This window comes from Dasypus novemcinctus, chromosome 4 (assembly GCF_030445035.2).
Source record: "Dasypus novemcinctus isolate mDasNov1 chromosome 4, mDasNov1.1.hap2, whole genome shotgun sequence".
NCBI classification, from domain to species: domain Eukaryota; kingdom Metazoa; phylum Chordata; class Mammalia; order Cingulata; family Dasypodidae; genus Dasypus; species Dasypus novemcinctus.
Genome location: NC_080676.1, coordinates 11281598 through 11308089, shown reverse-complemented (window position 1 = coordinate 11308089; position 26492 = coordinate 11281598). Strand labels below are relative to the sequence as shown.

At 35.7% G+C, this 26492-nt stretch overlaps 1 protein-coding gene across 4 annotated transcripts in view; it reads right to left on the bottom strand.

Annotated features, from left to right (window-relative positions):
* Positions 1-26492, bottom strand: part of TRPC1 (transient receptor potential cation channel subfamily C member 1) — a 114179-nt gene that overhangs the window by 23416 nt on the left and 64271 nt on the right. For all 4 annotated transcript variants that reach the window (XM_058295104.2, XM_058295105.2, XM_058295106.2 and 1 more), the window contains 5 exons: positions 21258-21389; positions 19296-19491; positions 14859-15195; positions 6518-6657; positions 4696-4839 (listed from right to left, as the gene is read on the bottom strand). In XM_058295104.2, coding sequence (XP_058151087.1) covers positions 4696-4839; positions 6518-6657; positions 14859-15195; positions 19296-19491; positions 21258-21389 — 949 coding nt within the window. The remainder of the gene's footprint in view (positions 1-4695; positions 4840-6517; positions 6658-14858; positions 15196-19295; positions 19492-21257; positions 21390-26492) is intronic.

Sequence of the window (26492 nt, the reverse complement as noted above, 5' to 3'; positions counted from 1 at the left end):
AAACATTTCAATAGTTAACGCCAATCCTGTCCAAACTCTTCCTCACTCATTCTATGAGGCCAACATCACCCTCATATCAAAGTCACATAAAGATACCACAAGAAAATTACAGACCAATATCCCTTATGAATATGGATTTAACAAAATACTAGCAAACCAAATCCAAGAGAACATTAATAGAAGGGAAACAAAATGCATTATCATCTCAGTTGATGGTGAAAAGGTATTTGATATATACCAAGTATATACCTAGACTTAAAAGTCTAGGAACAGAGGAATACATCCTTAACATGATGAAGGGCATTACTTGAAACACCTGCAACTAATATATTTAATGGTGAAAGATGAAAGCTTTCCTCCTAAGATTAGACAAAAATGCCCACTGTCACGACTGTTAGCTCTGTAGAATGCATTGAAAGTATTTCCTTATCGATTCTCCAGAAGAGTTTTGTGTAGAATTAGTTTTAGTTTTTCCTTAAACAGTGAGCAGAATTCCCCAGTAAAGTCATATGGGTGTGGAGATTTAAGAAATACAGAACTAATCCTGTTATCTCTTTCTTTGTGAACATTTTGGTAGTTCGCCTCTTTCCATTCATGTTGCTAAATGTGTTGGCCTAAAGTTATTCATAATATTACTCTTAGAATTCTTGTAATATCTGTAGAATATGTGGAGATATTACTTCTCCCATTCCTGTTTTTGTGTCTTGCCTCTTTTTTCTGATCAGTCTGGCTAGAGGTTTAATAATTGTTTCGACTTCCTCAAAGAACCAGCTTTTGGTATAATTGATTTTCATTATTTTTTTTTTTTTTTTTCTATTTCATACTCTGATCTTTAAGTTTATTTTTTCTTCTTTTTCTAGTTTCTTCAAGTGGAATCTGAGGTCATTAATTTGTGAATTTTCTTTTCTAATATAAGTGTTTGGCGCTGTACATTTTCCCCTAGGCACTGCTTTACTAGCATCCCACAAATTTTGATATGCTATGTTTTCATTCTTATATAGTTAAAAATCCTTCTAATTTCCCCCTTTGGTTTATGCTTTGACCCATGGGCTATTTAGAAGTGTGTTATATAGTTTCTAAATATTTGGGTATTTTTCAGAGATTTTTCTGTTATGAATTTCTACTTAGTAATCCTTTTAAATTTATTAATGCTTGTTTAATGGGCAATGTTTTGAAAAGAATGTATATTTACTGTTGTTGAATGGAGTGCTGTATACTTATTTGGCTAAATTGGGTGGAAGTATCATTCAGGCCTTCTCTATGCTTGCTGATTTTTCTGTCAACTGTGTCTATCAATTATTGAGAGAGAAGTAGTAAAATTTCTGAGTATAATTTATGGATTTATATATTCATCCTTGCAGTTCTTCTGGTGTTGCTTCATGTATTTCAAGATTATGTTATTAAATGCATAAATGTTTAGGATTTTTATGCTTCTTGAAGAATAGACCTCTTTATCATTATGAAATGACCTTTATCCCTGGTACTTTTTCTGATATTAATAGAGCTACTCCAGTTTTATTTTGATTAGTGTTAGCATGGTGTGGCAGCAGTTTGGTATTATTTATGAATTCCAAAAATAGATACTGGATTATGTTTGCAAACTGGTCTTTGCCTCTGGGTATATTAGATTGTATTGGAGTCAGATGTTTCACTCTTACTTGATTAAATTATGGTTAAGGCTTTCATTGGGCCATGCCAGTAGGATATTGAGTCCCCGAACACTTGGTGGGTGGGGACTCACAGAGAAAACAACATGGCAGAGGAGTTAGTTGAAGTTTTGATGCTGGAGTTTTTAATGCTGGAGCCCTAGGATGTAAATACACAGAGAAGCAGACATGTAAGGAATGAGAGTAGGCTACATAAGACACAGCAGAGGACCCAGGAAGAGAGATGAGCTTTTTGCCTGATATTTTACTGCTAGCCTTGTGGAGAGAACAGAGCAGCTGAGCCTGGAGAGAAACAAGCCCCAGGAGAGAGATGAGACTTTTTCCAGCCTACAGCTAATAATGGAAGAAGCTGGGACCATGGAGCCTTAAGAGGAAGAGGAAGAGGAAGCCTGAACCCTTGCAGACACTGGCAGCCATTTTGTTCCAACATGTGGTAACAGATTTTGGTGAGGGAAGTAACTTAAGCTTTATGGCCTGGTAACTGTAAGCTTTTACCCCAAATAAATACCCTTTACAAAGCCAACAGATTTCAACACCCCTTTGGCTAACTAAATACACATAGTATATATTTTTTCTATTCTTTCTCATTTATTTACAGCCATATCTCCATGATATTTTCCTTAAGCCTGAAGGACTTCCTTTAAAATTCCTTGTAGTGTAGGTCTGCTGGTGATGAATTCCTTCAGGTTTTGTATGTCTGGCATAGAACTCCAGGTAGACAGAATTTTGGTTTGTTTTGTCTGTCTTCTTGCTTGCACTGTATCTGACAAGAAATCAACTACCAACTTTATCTTTGTTCTTTGTGTAATGGTCTTTAATCTCTCTGCTTTTTTTTTCTTTATTGCTGATTTTCAGGAATCTGAATATGATGTGTCTTTGAGAGGTTTTCTTCATGCTTCTTATGTTTGGAGTTCACTGAGCTTCCTGGATGGAGCTGTGGACTTATAGTTTTCATCAAATTCAGAAACATTTCGACTATTCTTTCAAATATTTTTTATCTCTCCTTTCCTTCAGGGAATCCAATTACATGTTTATTAGACTACTTGAAGTTGTTCTACAGTTTACTAATACTCTCTTCACTTTAAAGTATGTTTTCTCTGTGTTTTTTGGATAGTTTCTATTGCTATGCCTTCAACGTCACTAATCTCTTCTGCAGTATCTCATCTGCCATTAATCCCATCCAGTCTATGTTTCATCTCACATATGTAAGTCTTCAACTCTAGAAATGAGCTTTGGGTCTTTTTTTTTTTTTTTCAAACAGCCTTGCCTCCTTTTTATGATGTATGTACATATGTATTTATTCTCCCCTTGCCACTTTGCTCACTGTCTGCTCTCTGTGTCCATTCACTGTGTGTTCTTCTTTGTCTGCCTGTCTCCCTTTGTTGTGTCATCTTACTGTGCCAGGTCTCTAGGTACGGGCTGTCAGCTCTCTGCAGGTGCAGGCCATCAGCTCTCTGAGGGTGCAGGCAAGCCTGCCTTCACAAGGAGGCCCTGGGAAGCAAACCCAGGGCCTCCCATATGGTAGACAGGAGCCCAATCACTTGAGCCACATCTGCTTCCCTCTTTTTTTTTTAACATCTTCCATTCACTATTTAACTAGGTGAACATATGGAAAATAATATTTTATATTCTTATTCATGAATTCTAACATCTGTGTTGCTTTTAGATAAGTTTTGATTTTCATATTTAAGTTACCTGAAAACAGTTTAACCTAAAGATCCTACTTCTAAGATTTATTAGGGGTTCTCTCTGCCTAGAGGGGCCCGCACCAAATCCTGGTGTGTATTTCCATCTTTCTCTCCCATTTCTCAGCAAGCCCTGTTCTTTCCCCCATACACCAAATAAATTATTGAATGGCCTAACTGGAAAAAAAAAAATGTATTAGGTAGGACCAAGGCAGTGTTTAGTCTGATATAATTATTTTCCACTACTGAGGTAAGATCCAGTGTATTATGAGGTTTTCCAGTCTGATTTATGGGATAGGCACTATTCTGGCCCTGTGCTAACCGTGCATACTGTTTTCTCTAATCCTTTCAGATGGTTCTTTCCCCATAGTGTCTTTGCATGGATACAACAATCAGTAATCTGCTGTAACTCAAGGGAGATCTCTGTAAAGCTCCAGAATGAAGGGGGAGGTGAAAGGCTTTAAAAAGGCCAGACTGGGGGCCCCATGCGCACGTCTCACTCTGCAGCACACCTGTGGTCCGTGCCTTAGACCATGTACTTTTCTATTTTTCTTGCATCTTAATAAACTCTCTACTCCTTTGCCTACCCTATGGCATGTCCTTAAATTCTTTTATGTGGCATAGCCAAGAACCTAGAAGCCCAGAACCCAGAGCTTTCCACCAGCATTAAAATTTGCAGACTTATAAGATGATTTAGAGTATTATTAATAGAGCTAGTCACGTGGTAGAGTTGATCTCATCTTATAAAAATGATCAACTACTAAACTCTTTGGGGTAAAGTCAACCAACTGAGTCATTTCTATAGTAGAAAGAGACTTAGAATTTAGTACTAACCTCTGACACTTAATAACCACACTACTTTGGACAAATCACATACCATACTATAAAGTAAATGAAATGCCTATGATCTTAGGAATTTTTCAGCTCTGAAATTACATTAAGTAATTTATTAAACAAAAGTGAAACCGTAATTTTAAAATATAGCATAGATATTTTCAAAATTATCATAATGTATGATTATTTTTGCACAGGACAGCCCTCATACTTAGCACCTAAAATACCTAAAACTTTAAACATGAGATCCATATTAGTAAAAAGATTTTTATGTTTTTCTATTGACTGAAATATAATAACTATATTTTAACACATCTGTCTCCATGGAATGGGGAGAGAGGGCCAACATACCACAGCTCAATAAAGTTTGAAAACCTGAAAGCAATGTATTATCATTCAGTCAGCAGCAATGCAGATGGACATGCTGTGTCCTTCCATTTGTTATTTTGAAAACCAAGTAACAGTAAGGTCATCTAGCAAATGTACTTTAAGAAATTTAAATTATTTACCTGTAAAGGGCCCAAGATAGAGCTGGTTGTATACATAAAAAAGAGACGAAGATAACTCAGAACATTTGCAAATGCAAAAAGCCCTTCTGCCACCAGTGTGGGATGGAATGCATCCCAGTCCTTCCGATCAGCAAAATCATGAAACTGAGGTTAGGAACAAAAAGCCAAAGGTAAATGGGGCTTTCAATTTAGGAAAATAAAAAACAAATATTTTGACTGTTGAAAGAAAACTATTTTAATTAGGTCTCTGGGAATATCTCTATGTTTTATAGAATTCTCCTTTTTTAAAAGATACATTAATGTTTTAACTAAAATACTGAAAGATTTCTATGTCAGGCAATATCAATTTATGCTATAGTGAGGTTTAAAAAGAAATTCTTATGTTTAAAAAAATTAAACAATTTTTAAAGTTGTCATTAAACTTTTTAATGAATTAAATGTTGGTTAGTTTTTCTTAAATTATAACATGCAAACTTTAAGTCTGCACTGACAATTAGCTATCATAGTAAACTGATTTAGAACTTTGACGCAGGTTACTAGAATGAACCACAGAAGTTCTTTTTCTTTTTAAATTTCAAGAGAAAAACAGTGAATTATTGTACCTACACATAGGGTGCCCATATGTCCCAGTTGGCTGGGACAATTCTAGATTATATACCAGTTGCTCTGATATAATCATTAACAGTGTCCCCTTCTACTCTCAGAAGTGTATTGGTTTGGACAATAAATGATATGAGCACCCCACTTCTAGTACTAAAGAAATTATTCTGAAAAAGTAATGCTCCTTAACCTCTCTAATGAAATATTTATGCTGTTTAACAGGTTTAACCAATTTCTTATTTTTGCAGAAATTTCACATACCACATTGAACATAATGAACATGTTTGTTAATGGTCAGTCAAAGGAATAGAATTTTTTAATCAAGTAAAATAATGTAAGATAACCAGTTTGCTTTTTGCTATAATCTCTAGTAAAAAAAAAAAAAGTCTATGGTATCTTAATTCCTTGTATGTTATACCCCAAAAGAATTCTAAACTCAGGATTTAAACAAAGATGGTTAATATAAAATCTATGACCTTGTCTGGGCTTGGGGGAGCTTAAATCTTGATGAAAGTAAAAACATAAGATGTCTATAAGGCTCAATTTTTGTCAAATTCTAAATAAACAAATATAGGCATCGAAAAAGTAATGACAATTCCAAGAATTTTTAAAGCTGTGTAAGATAATAATCATGATTTGGAATGTGTATAATACTGTATCATCAATTCTGCTGAGATAAACTGTTTTCTGGAAGTTCTGGCAGATATCTAACACTAATCATTTTATAATTAATGTTCTCATTTTAAGTATGTACAGATTGAGGTAAATGAATCTAGTTCGGATATAAGGAAATGGCATTTGGTAGAAAGAGCATGTCTACACAGACCTGGGTTTAAATCCAGTCTTGGTTTTTTACTGTGAGGTCTTAGACAAGTTACTTAACATCTCTGAACTTGATTTTCCTTATATGTAAAATGGGGATAAGGACATTGTCTCATAGAGTCCCTGTGAGGATAAAATGAGATAGAGTATATCAAGTATTAACCATGGTGACTGGCACATAAAAGGAAACCAACATTTAAAGGTAAATAATACCCTTTAAACTATTGAAAAATAAGGAAACAATGTGCACTATTCCCTTGCACATGGACAGGTTTAAAATGAAAACATACCAGACACAGATTTGGGCCATATTTAATAATTCTATAGCTAAATGTCTCAGGTTTGTTTTTTTTAAAAATAAACTTCATTTGTTCCTCCAACTAACATAGTTAACAGTCACCTTGTTATGAGCAACCACTTTGAGGGCAAAGGTTGCCAAATAAAGGGAATTCATGACAAAACTGAGTTGATTACGAGATTCTTCTAAAAAGTCTTCCAGTCCTTCATACCAGAGTCTTTTAATATCTGACCAAATCATTCCTAAAAAAAAAGATAGAGAAATCAGATAACATATTCTTAATTCAACAATAAACTAAAAAACACTTAAGATGCAAAGTAATAAATAATACTTGGGCCAGTATAACCTCATCCAAAACAAACAAACAAAAATCTCAAAATTTGAAACAAAATAACCTCAAGTTTCATACAACAATGTCTTTCCCCGAGAGGAATTTTAAGTGATGTGAAACAAGCCTATGAAAACAAATAAATTTATACAAAACACACACATGCACACACTTACACAAGTGTTCAATCCCAGATTCTTTTCTCTATCTATACTCATTCCCTTAGTGATTTCATCCAATGTCATGGCTTTACATGCCATCTTTATGGTAGTCTCTCAAATTTATATCTCTAAACTATATTCATATAATAACTTATACCTCTAAACCTCTCTCCCCCAGTTTGTATTGGCATTTGCCTATTCTACATCTCCACTTGGATGTCTAGTAGATATCCTAACATGTCCAAACTGAACTCTAATCTCCTTCCGCAAATCCACTGGACTTCCAGACTTCCCCACCTCAGTTTATGGCTGGCTTCTATCTTCAAAATATATTTAGAATATATTTAGAATAGTTTAAGATTATTTTATGAATACCCAAAAGAGAAAGATTATGTTTGTAAACGAATCTATTCCTCTGGGTGTGATACCCTTTGATTGTATTGAACTCAGCTGAGAGACTTTTGATTAGATTACTTGTTAAGATTAGGGTTTTTTATTTGACTATGTCAGTAAGGTGTGAGTTCGGTTGAGTCCTTGCTCCCTTGCTGAGTCTGATATAAAGAGACTCACACAGACAAACAGACACATGGGAAGAGAGAGTACTGTCATTTTTTTAATCTGGTCATGTGACAGTGGCTCAAACAGCTGAAGCCACAGAGAAAGAGAAGTCATTTTGCATGACAGCTTACAGCCAAGATTGGGAAGAACAGCCGAGATTGGGAGAGAACAGCCAAGATTGATACAGGAAGCCCTATTCCAGCCTTTAGCTGAAATTGGGAAGAAAGAGCAGTGGAGCCTCAAGAGGAAGAGGAAGCCCAGAGGGGAAGACAGAGACCAGCCAGAAATGGGCAACCATCTTGTTGCAATATGTGGCAACTGATTTTGGTGAGGAGGCATTCTTGAGTTGGACTTTTTACAGGCTTGTAACTATAAGCTTTTACCCTATATAAATACCCTTTATAAAGCCAACAGAATTCTGGTACTTTGCCCCACCACCCATTTGGCAGACTAATAAGTAGAATTTAATGCTTTCTACTAACACTTCAATGTCAAGCCACCATCTTCTCTTGCCTCGATTATTGAAATAGCTGACTAGGATCCTTGCTTCTATCCTTACCTGCCTAAACTCTATTCTTAATACCACGAGAGTGATCTTGTAAAATGAAGGTCAGTATGTTAGTTCTTGCCTTAAAACCCTGCAGGCTGGGTAGGATCACGGCCACAGGGTGTTGCTGATATGGGCATGCATGGGGAGGGATTCACCTGGGGCATGCCTCTAAGGCATAAGTTCAAGTGTCATTGGGCATTGTCTTGGTGGGTGGAGATTCAAACAATAACTAAAATAATATAGAATTCCCATCCTGGAAAGTTCTGCTACATTCTCTAATAGGACAGCGAGAATCCCCTGAGTACAAGGGCAGTACCAAATGAAAGAAGACAGACCATTACACCAGGCCCTTGATATTGATGACTGTACTTATGAACCTTTTCTTGTCAAATTGAAACTTAATCTAGTATTATATATTGTCTAGGAGTTGCCTCCTGAGAACCTCATTGTTGCTCAAATGTGGCCTCTCTCTAAACCAAACTCAGTATATAAATGTACTACCTTCTCCACACCCCTGGCATGGATCATGACTCCTGGGGATGAGCCTCTCTGGCACAAAGGGATTATTACTAAGCACCAACTAGCAAGGCATCTGGAAAAAGACCTTGGCCAAAAGGGGAAAATGGTTAATACGAAAGAAAGGTTTTATGGCTAAGAGATTTCAAAGTGAGTCAGGAGGTCATTCCAGAGGTTAGGCTTCTGCACATCATAGCAGGATCTCACTGACTGCCACAGTAAACAGTGACTCAAATAGTGGGGCTCCTGAGGGCTTTACAGACATCCAGACACTATAAGCAGGGCAGACAGCTCAGGAATTTGGCACCCTGTCAGTGGGCCTTACTTTGGAATTTATGCTTTCCAATATAACAGAGTTAGACTCATTTATAGCTTTTCTGCACATGGTTCTTCTGCTCCTTTAATATCAACCTATAATTAGCACTATACTTGATAAATATATGTCCCAGAGACTTAATCTTTGGTCCATCAGCCCTGAGTCTCAGCAGGGGTGCAAAACCTACTCTCCAGTTCACTGGACTCACCCAGGACAACTAACAAGGAGTTGATGATGGACAATGCCCATCCCAAGGAACAGAGTGTCTGCAACTGCAAGATATGGGCATCACTACCCCCAAATCCCCAAGATTGGGGAATGTACAATAGATTAAAGTAGACTTACTACCGTAGTCTTATTATTATTCTAGCAATGGAAGAATGTTTATCACTGATATAAAGGTAGTGGCCACCAGAGGTTTTAAGGGGAGGGAGAGAGAACAGTGTAATATGGGAGCATTTTCAGGACATTAGAATTGTCCTGCATGGCACTGCACTGATGGATACAGGCCATTATATATTCTGTCATAACCTAAATATTTTGCAGGACAGAATATAAACTATAATGTAAACTATAGTCCATGGTTAGTAGCAATGCTTCAACTTTTATGTGATCATCAATTGTGAGATATGTACCACACTAATGAAAGATGTTGTTAATGTGGGCAAGTGTGGGAGGGGGTAGGAGTGGGGCATATGGGAATCTCCTGTATTTCTGATGTAACATTTATGTAATCTGAAGCTTTAAAAATAATAAATAAATAAATAAAAACGAAAAGTGTTACAGCCTGTAGTAGCTCCCTGATGAGAAAGGATTAACAGCATGTCTGAACCCTTTTGCCATGAGAACATAACCTCAGGTTATCTCTACTAAAATGGTTACCTCAGAAACATACAATGTTAAGAAAAACATAGAAGGTAGGCTGTGTTCAACAATGTTGCAAAAACAACCCCTGACTAGGAAACTGCATCAGGGCTGGCAGCACTGTGAGCGAACTCACAGGCCCTGAAGGTATACATAGCCAGGACTGTGTAGGCCTCAGCTGTGGTGATGCTTCTCTTCATTCAGGCTGTACCTAGAGTGGGAGCTACGCTCTTGGGCTTTTAAAAGAGAACAGTTACTCCTGGATTTGAGGCTTCCTAACTGGGATATCTCACACCCATTCTATGGTCTCATCCCTTACAAATGACTGTGCCTGCTGTGGGACTAGGATGCAGCACCTGGACTTTTGTATGGACTCCCAAAAAAGATATATTTAAAGCTATCATGCTGACACACTGTTTTTCCTATCATGTATCCCACAAAGCAAAGTAAACCTGGTGCCAGGTTTTAGTCTACTATGTCTTGTGAGTGTGACTGTCAACGTAAGACCACTGCTGCTCATTGTGCACAGAGGGCACTGCACCTTCCCTTAGTATTCCACTTCACTCTGAGTCAAAACCAAAGTCCTTACAATAATGGCCTACAAAGCCCTACTTTATACCTCCTCTGTGACATCTTCTATTAATCTCTCCTTACACAATTCCAGTTACACTGGTTTCCTAGCTTCCTTGCTGTGGTTTGAATACACAAGATTCCTGCTGTCGGGCCTTCACATACTCTTCCCTCCAGCTGGAAATGGCCCCACTCAGATATCCATTTGACTAACTCCCTCTCTTCTTCAAGTCTTTGCTCACTATCTACCCAAACCATCATATTTAAAATTCCAAGTCCTATCTCAATCTTTCTAACTCTGTTTTTCTTATTTTTCCCCCCATAATATTTATCACTTTCTAACATTGAATATAATTTACTTATTATATCTATCTTAATTGACTACATCATCCCCCCACTTTGGGGAAACTCTACAAGGGTAAGAATCTTTGTTTTATTAACTGATATTTAAAATGCCCAAAATAGTGTCTGATACATAATGGATGCACAGCAAAATTTGTTAAATGAATAAATATACACAAATTAAAAACCAAATTAAACCAACAATGACAAAAATAATCCCCTTTATTTGGCCATAAATTCCTCTATAATTATATATGCCTATGAGTACCACAAGCCATAATATAATCCAAGATATTTTTAAAATACATTTCTTCATTAGGACATTTTAAAGGAGAACATAAAGTAACAAAAACAACAAAACGGAATGCAGCAGTATAACACATAGATGGAGATCCAGTTAAGCAAAGTAGAATCTTCCTTGGCTTACCAATAGGCAGAATAATTCTCCTGGGCTAGACATGAAGCATTCTCAAAAATTTCTATCCATAACATCCTCATTATACACCACCACCAAATTAAGCTAATATACTTCTGGGCTTATTGCTTGAAATAAGAAATTGAATCAATGTGTGCCTTTAGATATATAGGCAAACTATTCTTATATGTTCATTGAAAGCACTTTCATATCTATATATTTATTGAAGCCAAGAGTAATCTAACTATACAGCAACCCTAGAAGACAGCTTTGAGAAGGTTTATTCAGATTTAGTTGTTCCAAAGCAGAAGCTTTGCTGAGAAAAGTAAAATGGTTCCGTGAATTTCACTGACATAATTGGCAAGCATTCTTCTAGCAAGGCAGAATATGGTTAGAAAGTTAATCATGTGTGTGCATATATGTATGTGTACATAATAGGTTACTGAAAGAGCCACCATCCTTAAAAGTGAGTGGCCACAGTTTTACTGTTATTATGAAACTCAGTGACCATAGCAATATTTTTGCTATCTAAAGAATGGTATGCCCAAGTGCAACAACAAAGACCAAAAAGGAAGGAAGGTCCAACAATGAGCCCTTGATATTAATGACTATGCTTGTAAGTCTGTGCACCTGAAATAAGAACAAGGTCTAGAGCTGCAGGGTGCCTACGAGTTACCTCCTGAGAGCCTCCGTATTGCTCAAATGTAGCCAGTCTCAAAGCCAAACTCAGCATGTAAATGTGTTGCCTTTCCCCAGTGTGGGACATGACTCCCGGGGATGAGCCTCCCTGGCGCCAAGAGATTACTACCTAGTACCAGTTGATGATGTAACTGGAAAATGACCTTGAATAAAAGGGTCAACTCGGAACAGCAGAATATCTCAGTCTACATATAATACCAGGAGTTAAAAATGCTTTTTGATCTGAATAAAAGGGGGAAATGGAAAGGACAAATGAGTTTATATGGCTATGAGTCTCCAAAAAAAGCCAGGAGGTTATCAGAGGGGTTGCCCTTATGCACACCTGAGCAGAGTCCCAGAGACAGATAAAAGTAGATGCACCCCAGGTACTGGTTCTTCTGAGAGCTGCAGAGACCCACAGGCTCTATGGTCAAGGCAGATGGAGTTTAGTGCCATGTCAGTTGGCCCTACTTTGGAGTTTATGTTTCTGTGTGATGGAGCTGGACTCAGATGTGATCTCTGTCCACAAGCCTCTCCTGTTACTTTAACCGGAACTGTAGTTGGTGCTGGGGTTTAATGTATACCCAGGGGACCTGAATCTCTGGACTGACCATGTGATAGCCCGGCCCTGGGCCTCAACAGACTTGCAGCTCCTACACTCTGGTTTATTGGACTTACTCCACTCAGCTAACATGGAGGTGAAGAAGGTCCACCACCATACCAGGGAGCCAAGAGTACCTACAACTGAAAGCAGGAGAATTGCATCCAGCATCCATGTGGAATCTAAGCCCTCTCTTGATATAGATGTGGAGTGGACACAGCCATTCTAGGGCCACAGGATGGAGGAATAGAGTATGGATTAGAGTGGATTTACTGATATTCTATTCATGAACTACTGTGATTAGTAATTGAAGAAAATGTGGTGTGGAGAAAGTGGCCATGGTGGCTGCTGGGGGTAGGGAGTGGGAGGAAGAGATGCGATGTGGGGGCATTTTCGGGACTTGGAGTTGTCCTGAGTGGTGCTGCAGGGACAGTTACCAGTCATTGTATGTCCTCCCATGGCCCACTGGTTTGACTGTGGGAGAGTGTGGGCTATAGTTTGGACCATTGACCATGAGGTGCAGCGGTGCTCAGAGATGTATTCACCAAATGCAATGAACACCTCATGATGATGGAGGAGGTTGTTGTTATGGGGGGAGGAGTGGGGTGAGGGGGGTGAGGGGTATATGGGGACCTCATATTTTTTTAATGTAACATTAAAAAAATAAAAACAAAAAAAAATAAAGAATGGTATGGTTCTTTGAGTTCAGTGATAAAAATTTTCCTTTCTTTAAGACTAAGGTATATAGAACAATATTTTAGAAATAATTTAAATAAATAGAGGGGAAAAGTATTTCTTTGCGATTTCTTTCAGCCTTATTTGTTTTTTACCTATTCAAATAACAATATTGGGAAGCAGATGCGGCTCAAGCAACTGGGCTCCCATTTACCATATAAGAGGTCCAGGGTTCAATGCCTGGGGCCTCCTGGTGAAGGCAAGCTGGCCTGTGTGGCGAACTGGCCAATGTGGAGGGCTAGCCTACACAGAGTGCTGGCCTGGGCAGGAGTGCTGGCCCAGGCAGGAGTGCTGGCCTGCATGGAGAGCTGGCGCAGCAAGATGATGCAACAAAATGAGACACAGAGGAGAGATAATAAGGGATGCAGCAGATCAGGGAGCTGAGTTGGCACAAAAGAATGATCACCTCTCTCCCACTCAGAAGGTCCCAGGATCAGTTCCTGGAGCCACCTAATGAGAATACAAGCAGACACAGGACACCCAGCAAATGGACACAGAGAGCAGACAACAGGATTGGGGGGGGGGAGAAGATAAACAAATCTTTTTAAAAAAACAACAATATAAACAAATTTCACATTGGAAAGATCTAGAGTAATGTGATATGGAACAATAAATCATAAAGCAAAAATTATTTCTTTAATTAAAATATTAATTTATAGATATAACAGAAATACTAAAAACACAAATATTAACAAGAAGGAATTATTAATTCCACTTTTTCAGATGTATCCTATTTTTCATTTATCTACCTAAATTTTAACATTAACACATCATATATTGATTACCACTAAAAGTAAAATTCTGGTTGAAATTGAGTTACTTGACTTGATATCTAAATAAAAACAAAAACTTTCAAAATCTGAAATTATTTTTATAACTGAAGGAAAACTAAAACTGTATAGTAACTGTACATTAACTGTATATTAACTCTTCTCAAATTACTTAATAATTTAAACAATAAAGAACATAAAAGACATTCAATTTTACAATGTGTTTTATATCATAGAAAAGACTAAATTTCAATATTTTTTTACTCAGCAAATAGTTGATAGATGGGATAAAGATCCAGAGGGAAATAAAGTAGATAGTGAAAGATAAGAATAGATCTTTCTACTGCCCCAGAAAAAGGCAAAGAGAGTAAAAACTATAGGTCATTTAAGATTTTTATTACATAGCACAATATTTATAAAAAACAATTTTCAGAAAATGAAATGTCTTAAATTAAAAAAAACAACAAAAAACAACCCTGTAATTTCGAAAGAGATCTGGTTATCATTACAAAGGACTGAATTAAGGCATGAGTTGCCTGGGACCCTTTAAATCTAAATTTTTACAATGGGGATAAAGTAAGATGTAACTACAAATGTTCATCAGTTCTCAGAAAGAAAACTAATGATAAAATGAAACAGAAGAGCTAACTTTTAAACTGCAGTGGAGTATAAAATGTATTAAGGTCCAAATACACGAGAAAAGGTTCATGCTCTTATATCAAAAAAGCACTCAGTAAAAATTTGTTTTTCTATTTTAACAATCATGAATAAATTCAGGGTCTGAGAATAAAGAATTTATAATGTCTATACATTTAAGTAATATTAAATAAGAGTTCTGCTTCCTTATCATCAAATTTGGGAACATGTATCTTTATGAAAGTGTTAGTTAAGTCTTCAATGATCATAGAAAAGTTCAAATTCTTGCTGTGTAAACAACATATAATTACAACTTGAACTCAGATGTTCATAATATCATCACGCAAGGAAGAATTAATGGACTAAGTAGAGGCATACTCATTTAAACTAACATGATACTTACCAATAATCCACAGTATAAGAAGATAGTCTATTCTCTCAAGGGCTGGTCCCATTGTATTTTTCTTATCCTCATTGTAGACAAGAGAATATAGGTTTAGTAACAGCAGGAATGTGAAATATGATGCTCCATGAATAATAAATTTCATAAAAGGTGTGTGAATGATTCTGCCAAGTTGAGATTTGGGAGCTATTAAATAACAAAGTGACAAAATTGGCCAAAAGATGCCAACTGTCAAAACAGTCATTATCTTCTTACAGGTGGGCTTACGTCGATAACCTGACATCTGTCCAAACCAAACAGTGTTCAGGAACTGCTGGCAGTTAGACTGGGAGACAAACTGAAAAGGACATACACACACAGAAAAAAAGTAAAATAAAACCTTAAATACCAACTGACAATACCATTATTTAGTTGATATTCAAAAATCAATTCTATACATTTACATATATTTTTCCCGACAAAAAAATAAAATAAAAGAGTGTAGAGATTAAGAGCATAGACTCTGGAGCCAGATTACCTAGTTTCAACTCCAGGCTCTGCCGCTTACTAAATGACCTTGAGCAAGTTTTTAAACCTCTCTGAGCCTCAAATTCCCCTCTATAAGATTGAGATAATAATAACATATGCTCATAAATTTTGTGAAGATAAATATAAAGCCCTTCAAATAGTGCCTGGCACATAACATGCACTATAAAGTAATAAATAGTATTATTAGCCTGCTTGGTCATTTTACCACATTTAATTTATAAAGACTTTTATAATAATGCATATGAAATTTAAAAGTTAACACTCTCCATAGAAAGAGACATCATTTTTTATTAATTAATACTTGAATATTTTCCATCTAAAGAAACTACTGATAATAGCTAAACAGGATGTCCAGATAGGAAAAGAATCCTAATCTAAATATGAGACCTATCCATGTTTTAGCAAAACACAGAATTTCTTAAAACGTATTAAATGTACCATTTACAACTGAGTTTCACATGAGAAGAAAAGGTAAAATATTGTCAAATGAGAGAAAAATTTTAGTTCAAGTAGTGGAATGAATTTACCAAAGTTTACACATCTTCCTTAGTTTACAAATTTCAGAGGTAAATTTTTATTGTAAAGTATAACTTAAGGGTCCTGATAACTCTGGATAAAATAATATGATATGGTTTGAAATTAGCAAAATAAAGAACAATTGGATAGTTGTAAAATTAAGCAGCTAGTCCAAGAATATTTGGACGATATTCAGTTTTAGAAAGATTTATCATGAGATAGAATATAATTAGTAGAATACAACAAAAAATTGCGTGGACAGTTTTTCTGCTGTTTTTTTATGGTGCTAATCAAGAAATCTTCAATATACTATAATTATTTTTGGCAATTAAGTCTTACTTTATTCTCTATTCTTCCATTCAGATAAGAAAGGTCTTAGGGAATTTTGATCTGTGACCCAAAGTGAAATACCTGGAAGAGAAAAAGGTTTGCCTCCTACTAAGTTTAGTAGAATCTCAAACTTAGTGGTTTTTCCCTGCCCCTAAATATTAAAGCAATCTCAGGACTGATTGTTTTCTTCTCTATAACAATGATTTAATGAGAAGGCATGTTAAATATGAATTTGGAAGAACAAATTTCAATTGGATGAAAGAAAGCTGGAGAATAATTTAGGGACTGAATAACATAGCAAACCCGGAGGTGAATGAGGATTGTGATTGATGATGCAGGTACAGGAGCGCACGGCTATGGACTGGAACAGGTGTGCATCACTATTACACGGTGGTAAGAACATAGCGATGCATGGGAAAATACAACTGATGTAAGTTATGGACTGTGGTTGGCAGTGGCGTTGTGATATTCTCCCATCAATGTTAAAGAAGGTGCTGTATCAATGCTGATGATCAATGGTGGGGGGTGGGCATGGGATTTTTTCTTTTGGGCTAAGGAAAATGTTCAAAGGTTTACTAGGGCAATGATTTACACAACTCTGTGATAGAATGTACAAGGCATGGGACTATATAACACTGAGCCATGTGATGAAAGATGGGACTGTGATTAATAGTACAAATATGACAGTGTTCTCTCATGAACTATAACAAACGTATAATACTAAAGCATAGTGTCAATAATAGGGGATGTATGAAAAAAATATACCAAGTGTATGCTATGGATCATAAAAATATATTCAATTGGAAATATTCTAACTCTATGGAGGTTTTAAAACATGGCTGTAAATTCTTTGATATACTTCCCATCAAAAGCTGGGTCAGTACAAAGCTTGTGATTGCTTTAACCAATAGATTCTAACAGAAGTGATTTCTGAAGCTATGTCTTAAAAGATCATATAGCTTCCAAAGTGTAACACTTAGTCTTGGAGCCATGAGATGCCATGTAAAAAGTTCTACTACCATGAAGCAACCATGCTGTGAGGAGGCCCATGTTACATAGAAAGATCACATGTTGGCACTCCAGGAAAGAGTTCCAGGTGCCATATATGTGAGTGAAGAAGCCTCCAGATGATTACAGTCCCCAGTCACTTGGCTATTTTTGGCTGAGACCCCAGACATGGTGGAATAGGGACAAACCATTTCTGTCATGCCTTTTTCTGATCCCTGACCCACTGAATCCATAAGCACAACAAAATAATTGTTGTTTAATGCCACTAACTTTCAGGGTAGTTTGTTATTCAGCAACAGTTAATAAAAACAAAGTCTACTAACTATTTGGGAAAATAATATTTTCCCCTTTGATCATATTTAGAAAATTAGTTTAAAAATTAATTTACATTTTCATTTATCCTTAAAATTACAGGGTATAGCGCTATCAGGGTCCATCTACTGTGACCTGATAGCAGTAAACTCAACCATTCCCAGAAGATTACATTATATTGGAATTTTAAGAAAGGTTAAAAAACTTTTCTCACTCTCTTTTTCAGGGTTTTGTTTTCATAAGCCTTCCTTTCAGCTAAGAGAAATCACCATTGCTTCTTATTTCCTTTTATCTTCTTTAGAATGAAACATCTGGATTATATATACCATTAGGTAATTGTCTCTTAGATGTTCCTTCCCTAATCAGGCTAATCTTTCAATCTTTCTTTGAGGTTCTTTTCCTAATCACTTAAGTTGACCTTGTATATTCATCTTCTTATCTATCATTTTTCTAGTATTTCATGTCCATTTAAGGCTGTAGAACACATAATTAAGTATATTAACCTAAGATCTAATCAAAATATAAAACTAGAGGAAAATTACATCAGGGTTCCTATATTCTCTGTCTCTACTTAAAAACATTAGAATTGTATTTCTTTTGAATCCCCATAGCTAAGTTATTGATTTATAATCTTCTATCTACAGTGCTCCTCTAATTCTTGTACTTACTTATTTTTTTAGAAATAAGCAGGAACTTTGGAGCAGTAGTAAAAGTACAGAATTTGAAGCCAGAGACTTGGATAACCCATATATTATCTAGGTAATCTTAAACACCTTAATATCTTGCATCAATTTCCTAAGTCACAAAGCTATTGTGAAGTTCATTTTCAACCAAGAGAAAAAATTCAGCTCCTACCACCAAAAGCCCTGTTTCTTGCCTTCTACCATTGTCTATTTCATTCTCACATTTGTATTAATATAAATTTGATAGGTAAGATTTATTCTAACATTTAGGTTAATAATGAAAATAATGGGTCTTAGAAGCAAGATGTTAAAAGTATCATTTATCAATACCCCATACTATCAACTGGATATCATTGTCTACATATAAATACCCATGTTTAGTAAATTATCTCAAAAAATGAAATTTAAAGTGCATACCTTCCTTCTTCAAGTTCCTGAATCATATGCATGTGTGTGTATGGGGAGTAGAAATGGTTATTTCCCTTAATAGGAAGGGATGATGCCAGAAGAGCCAGATTCAACTTAGTTATCATATCATGCGCCTCTCCACCTTTGGGTTTCACAATGAATTAACAAATAAGAAGAATCAGGATATATAATATCTGATGCTTTATTTTTAAATAGAAAGGTACTATTACTATAGAAAGGGGTATTTATAACCAGATCAATAAAATAAACCTAGGAAAGACAAACACAAGATGGAAACTTCATTATATAGGTATTTATTACATAGGATGTTACCTATATAGTTACTATTTAGTAAAAACATTAAATAAACATCCAAATTACTTATATAATTATTAATTGTCAAAAATAATAGCAACTACCATTTGAGTACTTAGGTAATGCTATACTCACTGTGCTAAATGCTTTTAATACATTTTTTAAATTAATTTTAAAACTTAAAGCTCAGATAGATTCAATAACTTTCCCAAGGACACACAATTGTATAAAGCAGAACTAGGATCTCAATCCAAATGTGTCACTCCAAAGCCTTTGCTCTGAGACACTAAACTACTACGGAGGAAATAGTTTAAATATATCACAGAAAACCTCATACCTCCTTTTGGTTATATTTGATAGCAAGTTTTAGACGACTTAAATTCATTCTTTCTTCTAGTAATCCCCGTTTGTCAATTGGCTCATCACTAGAAGTATGGTTTAGGATAACTTCCAATTCACGTGAATTTCGAGCTTGTGCAAGCAAGTCTTTAGCAAACATTTTACATTGCCGGGCTAGTTCCTCATAATCATTCCTACAAAATTCAACAGTTTATTACAAATGTCACTGTCATCTTCTAATTAAGCTGTATTCATTAGAAAATTTTACTTAGTAACATTTAAATTTTCACAGTGCTACTCAAAATCTGAAGTCATTTTGTGCTGACATAGTCAAAGGAACCTAACTGGTGCTTTACCTAACAGCTTTGAGGAAAACTTCAACACTGTTATGCTCCCTGTGTTCATACTGATAATCTTAGATGAGCACAATATACCCTTCTACATACTGATATTCCTAAATATTCTGATACTACATGTCAACCAGTTCTTCATTTAGCTCATTTGTCTTTATTCTCTATAAGTTTTGCCTAAAACTTCTTTCTATGTTACCCTTCCAACTCTAATTTTTTAATTCTATGATTAAAATATAATCAAAAGCAGTTGTCTCAAATCCTTTCTGGAAGTTGAACGAATTTTGTTCTATATGAGAACTCACAATTCAAATTATGGGATTATAATAGGAAGTTCTTTATATTTGAAAAATAACAACTCATTATGCTAACAAAGTTAAAAGTGGCAAATTCCATGTTTAGTCATCTCTCATATATTATAAAATATATTCTTTATGTAATAAAATAAATTTAAATAAATTTCAATTTATCCAAATTAAACTATAGTAATTTCAAACTTAAAAACTTATACATGTTTTTTTTTTAAAAGTTTCTGTAACTCAGAGCTATCAAAAAACACAGTATGCACTACTGTTAAGGCCAAAAAAAAAAAAAAGTTAATTTCTCACTGCCCTTTCAATAAGTAGAAGTTTGAACTTATTCAATTTTATCTAGTCAGTGCCCATAAGTAGAGTGCCCATAAGGCACAGGGTACCAATAGCAAATGGTCACAAAAGGAAAGGTTGCAATAGGTATAAAACCATAGAAATCTTGCAGGCAGTAGGGCCTGGCAAGAATATGGATCAAGGAGTATCTTCTTTCTTCAAGTGACTCTGGGGATACTCTAGTGTAAGGGAAAATCTCAACATTTTCTCTCATATACAGTAAATGTAGTTTTCTAAGAGTCTTTAAAAATTTTTTTTTTTAATTTTTATGCTTCAATCAGTCATTTTTAATAGGCTGCTTTTCCTAAGTCTTTTTTCCCCTACTTATCCCTCTTATGGAAGATGATAACAGTGATTCCTTGGGCATGCAAAACACCAGAATTATGTTAATTTTCATTTTAGAAGAAAACTTGTAGTAGGTATTCATTCCTCTTTTAAATAGTATTTTATTTTTATATTTACATGTATGTTTCTTCTAGCAGAAAATCTCACTAAACAGTGAAAAGGGCCTAAGCCTGTGTGTATGGAACATCCCTGACATACAGAAAATATTTAATATGCTTTAGACTGATCTGAAGCATCAGCTTCTGAGGATGGTTATAAAATTTGGTAATGAGACAGAAAGAAGTAGTTGCAATAAGTTTGCTCCTATTTTAGACTACCATTCCTACTGCCCTCCATGCTGCCCTAAAATGCCTTCGGCAAGGTTGAAAGCAGGGGGAAATAAAGGTGATGAGGTGTGGCAGTCAGGCAGAAGGGAGAGGAGCAGTCCAAGTAGCAACAGGGTCTGTTCCTTTGAGGGAGAAAGAAAATCCCAAAAGATGGTAGCAAGTAGAAGCAAGTTGTGGTCATCTTGGATCAAATGTAAATAAATACAAATTATAATCTGGCCTATGAAGAAACTCAGGCTAAAAAGGTTCTGAAACAAAAGACATTACATAATTTACAATTTCCATTCATTCCCACCTGAATTCCACCTCCACAAGGCTTAGTTCTTTTAGATCAGCACTAAGTTCAAATGCTCTTAGAATTGGATCCTCCTCGGTTAACATTATTAGAGCTGGACTGGCCAAACATCGATATATATCAAGACGAAACCTATGATAAAATTTGATTCCGTCATATAAAATGAACTTATTAGACACATAAAATTAGTATTTTAACCTATGATTGTTGTAAATTTATACTTAAGGATTAAAAAATTAAAAGATAAAACAATTATAGCACATTTATTATAAAATAACAAGCACAAAAAGAAAAATACTTTAAAATCCATTATTTTGATATAAATATTAAAAATTTATTGCTTTTTTAAAGAAATTGTTTTAGTGTTTCTTTTCATAGATTTAAAACTTTAAATTGCTCAACCAAACTTAATTAAAATAAATTTATATTCCTCAATCCAACATTATTTTAAATGAAATATGCTAATATCACACACACACACATATATATGTATTTTATTTTATTTTTATTTTTATTTTTTTGAGGTATCGGGGGTCAGGGATTGAACTGGGATCTTGTACGTAGGAAGCCAGCACTCAACTGCTGAGCCACATAGGCTTCTCTGAGTTGGTTTTGTCATTTGTTTTGCTTGTTGTTGTTGTTGTTTTTTCAGAAGGCACTGCAAACTAACTCTGGAACCACTCATGTGGGAGGTGGGTACTAAACCACTTGAGTCACATCTGTTCCCTAACACATTTTTAATACCATGTGGATGATTATTAAATTTTCCCTTACCCAGTGATAAGAATGCTTTCATATGCTAGATATACAAAACACATGACTCATTCAACCAGGTTATGATTTTAAAGGGTGTTCTAAATGTTAAAAGAGTGAAATCATTCATTTATGCATACTCATCAGTTCACAGACAAGTACTGCCTTTGTCCTCTATAACTAGATTCAGGTTCATAACTTCAATATATAAAGACGACACAAAGTAGAAAAAAAGTTTGCTCTAATTGTTCATTTATAAATGGGGTTAGATACATAATACATATTTTCTTTTAAATTTAATACATGTTTGTTATTTTTTAAAAGTAAGCAGTTCGGTCCTCCAGGGGACCAAAATGGTGGTGGAAGACACATTCCAAGGTGCTGCAATCCAATAGAATATTTGAACAACTAAAAAAAAAACTGGCAGAGCCATTTCCCTCAAACTCTGGAAAACAGTAAAAGGGTTGCTGTAACTAGGCACAGGCTGAATCAAGAAAAACAGCTTGAAAAAGAGTAGGCGAAGCTTGTGGTGCCCTTGCTAGCCCCATCAACATCCCTCTTTGGTGTGGAGTAGAGTCAGACTGCTCCCATGGTAGGTCCCCTGACATGTTGCAGAGGAAGCAGAAAAACCATATACATATACCATGGTGCCTGTATAACAGTGCTAATAGCTTAGGTAGAAGCCTCAAATACTGAACTAGGAAACTTGCCTCTGGTTTGCCTGCCCAGAATTTGTCCTGAAGGCAGAGAAGAAGCTCACAGACAGATAAAGCAGTGTAAGATATAATTAAGTCACAGTGGCCTGGGGTAAAGGACTACCTGTATTTGAGTTATACAATAAAGTATACAAGAACGGGGTATAAGTCTGTTTCAAAGGGAATAAAGGGGACACTCAAAAGTCTTGTATATGGGGAAATTCCAAAGGCCATGCTAGCACAAGCCTAGGAGAAGAAGCAGGCTCTAAGCAGGCTCAGATAAGATACATGGGACCCTGCACTTTGAATTGCCTTGGACTGATTTTCTTGATAGCATGGCTAAGCTCTAAAGCAAACCACCAGTCAGTGCAGAGCTAGTTTGCAAAGACTGGAAGAAACAATATTTGCATTGGTTTGTTTGTTATTGTGAGCTCCTGGCACTTAAGGAAATCTATCATATCACTAGCTGGATTGAAGTATAAGGAACAGAGAGCTTGGGACTAAATTCCAGAGCAAACCTTTTAAAATACTAAATGTATAGTGTACAACAAAAGATTACATGACAAAGAAAGAAAAGAACAGGAAATGATGAAGACCAGTCTTCAGACATACCAAAGATTTTCAAAAAATGACCCTCCATATGCTCAAGGAGTAAAAGAAAAATATGGAAAAAGAACTAAAGGATATGAGGAAAACAATGAAAGAAAAGATAAGAATCTCAATAAAGTAATAGAAATTTGAAAAGGGAACCAAAAGGAAATACTGGAATTGTGAAGGCCAAATAACTGAAATGAAAAATTCCCTAGGGGTTTTCAAGAGATTGAAGGTAGCAGAAGAAAGAATCCGTGATCTCAAAGACAGAATGACTGAAATGATTCAAGATGAGAAGAAAAAAAAAAAATTTAAGCAAACAGAGTCTAAGAGATCTGTTGGAAAGCATCAAGCATATGAATATACACTCTATAAGCATCTCCAAAGGAGGACAGAGGGAGGAAGGGGCAGGAGGAATATTCAAAGAAATAATGGTGGAAACTTTTCCAGATTTAATGGAAGACATGAATATACACATTCAAGAATCCCAACAAACACATTCAAAATGAACCACAAAAGACACAAAGTAATCAAACAGTTCAATGCCCAGGACCAGGAGAGAGTTCTGAAACCTTCAAGAGAAAACCAAGTTATGTACAAGGGAATTCCAACAAGATTAAACACTGATTTCTCTTCAAAAACCATGGAGGCAAGAAGGCAATGGATTAAAATACTTCAACTGCTGAAAGGAAATAATTCCCAACAAAGAATATTATATCTGGCAATACTTTCTTTCAAAAATGAGGGAGAGATTAAGATACTCCCAGATAAACAAAAGCAGAGGAAGTTTACCACCACAAGACTTACGTGACAAGGATGCTAAAAGGAGTACTTCAGATAGACAAGAAAGGACACTAGAGACTGGAACAAAGTGGCATAAAGAAAAAACAGGCCTTTGGTAAAGGTAACCGTATGGATAATTAAAAATGCCAGTAATATTATACTGTATGTTTTAGTATGCAGCTCCAATTTTTACTTACTCTAGGTTCTAAAATGGAAATTCATAAAAAGTAATGATGGGAAGTGGCTGTGGCGCAAGCAACTGAGCCCCCATTTACCATATGGAGGACCCAGGTTCAATCCCTTCTGATAAAAAAAGAAAAAAGGCATCCCAGTCCTGGGGGTGAGGCACAGGCACCCATATGGCAAAGCAATGCACCAAAAAGACAATGACGCAACCAGATAGAAGAAGAAAAAAAAAAGATTGGGGAGGCAATGTGGCTCAAGCAGTTGAGTGCCTGCCTCCCACAAGGGACGTCCCAGGTTCAGTTCCCAGTGCCTCCTAAAAAAAGAAAAAACAAATAGAAAACGAGCAGACAATAAGAAAAAAAAAGATAAATCTGTAGTTACGAAGATACAAGGTATAAGGATATAATTTCTATGAAAGACCAAAAAGGAGGTGAGATGGAGGAGTAAAGGAACACTGTATTTGTATGCTATTGAAGTAAAGCTGGTAACAAATTAAATGTGATTGTTCTAGATTTAGGATGTTAAATTTAAGCTCCATAGTAATCACAAAGAAAATATATGAAAAATATTTATGAGAAAGAAATGAAAAGGGATTCAAAATGGTATCACATAAAAAATCAAATAAACATGCAAGTAGACATTAACAGAAAAACTGAGGGTCAGAATTGTTATAAGATATACAAGACCAAATAGCAAAAGAGGAGAAGAAAGTCCTGCAATATCAGTTGCTACTATAAATCTAAATGGATTAAATTCTCCAGTCAAGAGGCAGAGATTGGCAGAACAGAAAAAAAAAAAAGCATGACTGTTTACAGGAGATTCAAACATGCACATGAAAGGGTGTTAAAAAATTATCCATGCAAACAGTAATCAAAATAGGACTGGGGTAGTTATACAAATAACAGATAAAATAGACTTTAATTAAGGGACGAAGAAGGTCAATATACAAAGGCATCATTTCAACAATATATACCAAAGGCAAAATCCTAAAAGATATAAAGCAAATAAAGACAGATTTAAAGGAAGAAATAGTACTCCATTAATAGTAGGATAGGTAAGGAGATGTGGTTTAAGCCATTGGGCTCCCACCTAACATATAAGAGGTCCAGGGTTTGCTTCACAGAATCTCCTAGTGAGGGCAAGCTGGACTGCACGGTGAGCTGGCCCATGCAGACAGCTGGCCTGTCCAGGAATGCTGGACCACACAGAGAGCTGGTGCAGCAAGATGATGCAATAAAAAGAGACACAGAGGAAAGACAATAAAAGACTCAGCAGACCAGGGAGCTGAGGTGGCACAAGAGGTTGAGTACCTTTTTCCCACTCCAGAAGGTCCCAGGATTGGTTCTTGGTACTGCCTAAAGAGAAGACAAGCAGACACAGAAGAACATACACTGAATGAACACAGAAAGTAGACAGTGAGCGCAAAAACAACAAGGGGGTGGGGAGAAATAAATAAATAAATCTTAAAGAAAAAATAGGATACTTCAATACATCACATTCAATAACGGATAGAAATCTAGAGAGAAGATCAAAAAGGAAACAGAAGATGTAAATAATAGTATAAGCCAACCAGACAAAACAGACACACATACATGTATACAGAACACTTCATGCAATAGCAGCAGAATATACACTCTTAGGTGCACATGGAGGATTCTTCAGGAGAGACCATAAATTAGATCACAAAACAGTAAATTCAAAAATATTAAAATCATACAATGCATTTTCTCTGACCACAATAGAATGAAGGTGCAAATCAATGAGAGAAAATTGGAAAATTCACAAATATGTGGAAATAAAACAACACAATCTTAAACGATCAATGGTGAAAGAAGAAATAACATGGGAAATTCTGACATAATTTTGAGGTAGATGAGAAAGTAAACACAGCCTACCAAAATTTATGGGATGCAGCAAAGCAATGCTGAAAAAGAAATTTATAACTCTAAATGCTTACATTAAAAAATGAGATCTCAAATCAGAAATCTAACTTAATATCTGGAGGAACTAGAAAACGAGCAAATTAAACCAAGAGCAAGCAGAAGGAAAGAAATAACCAAGATTAGAGTGGAAATACAAGAAATAGAAAAGTTTAAAAATAATAATCAAGAAAACCTTTAAAAGGTGGGTCTTGAAAAGATCAATAAAATCAATAAATAATATTGACAATAAAAAATGCCAAAGTCAGAGAACTTCTAGGAAAATGGTGTTGGAGGAAGAAGGCTTC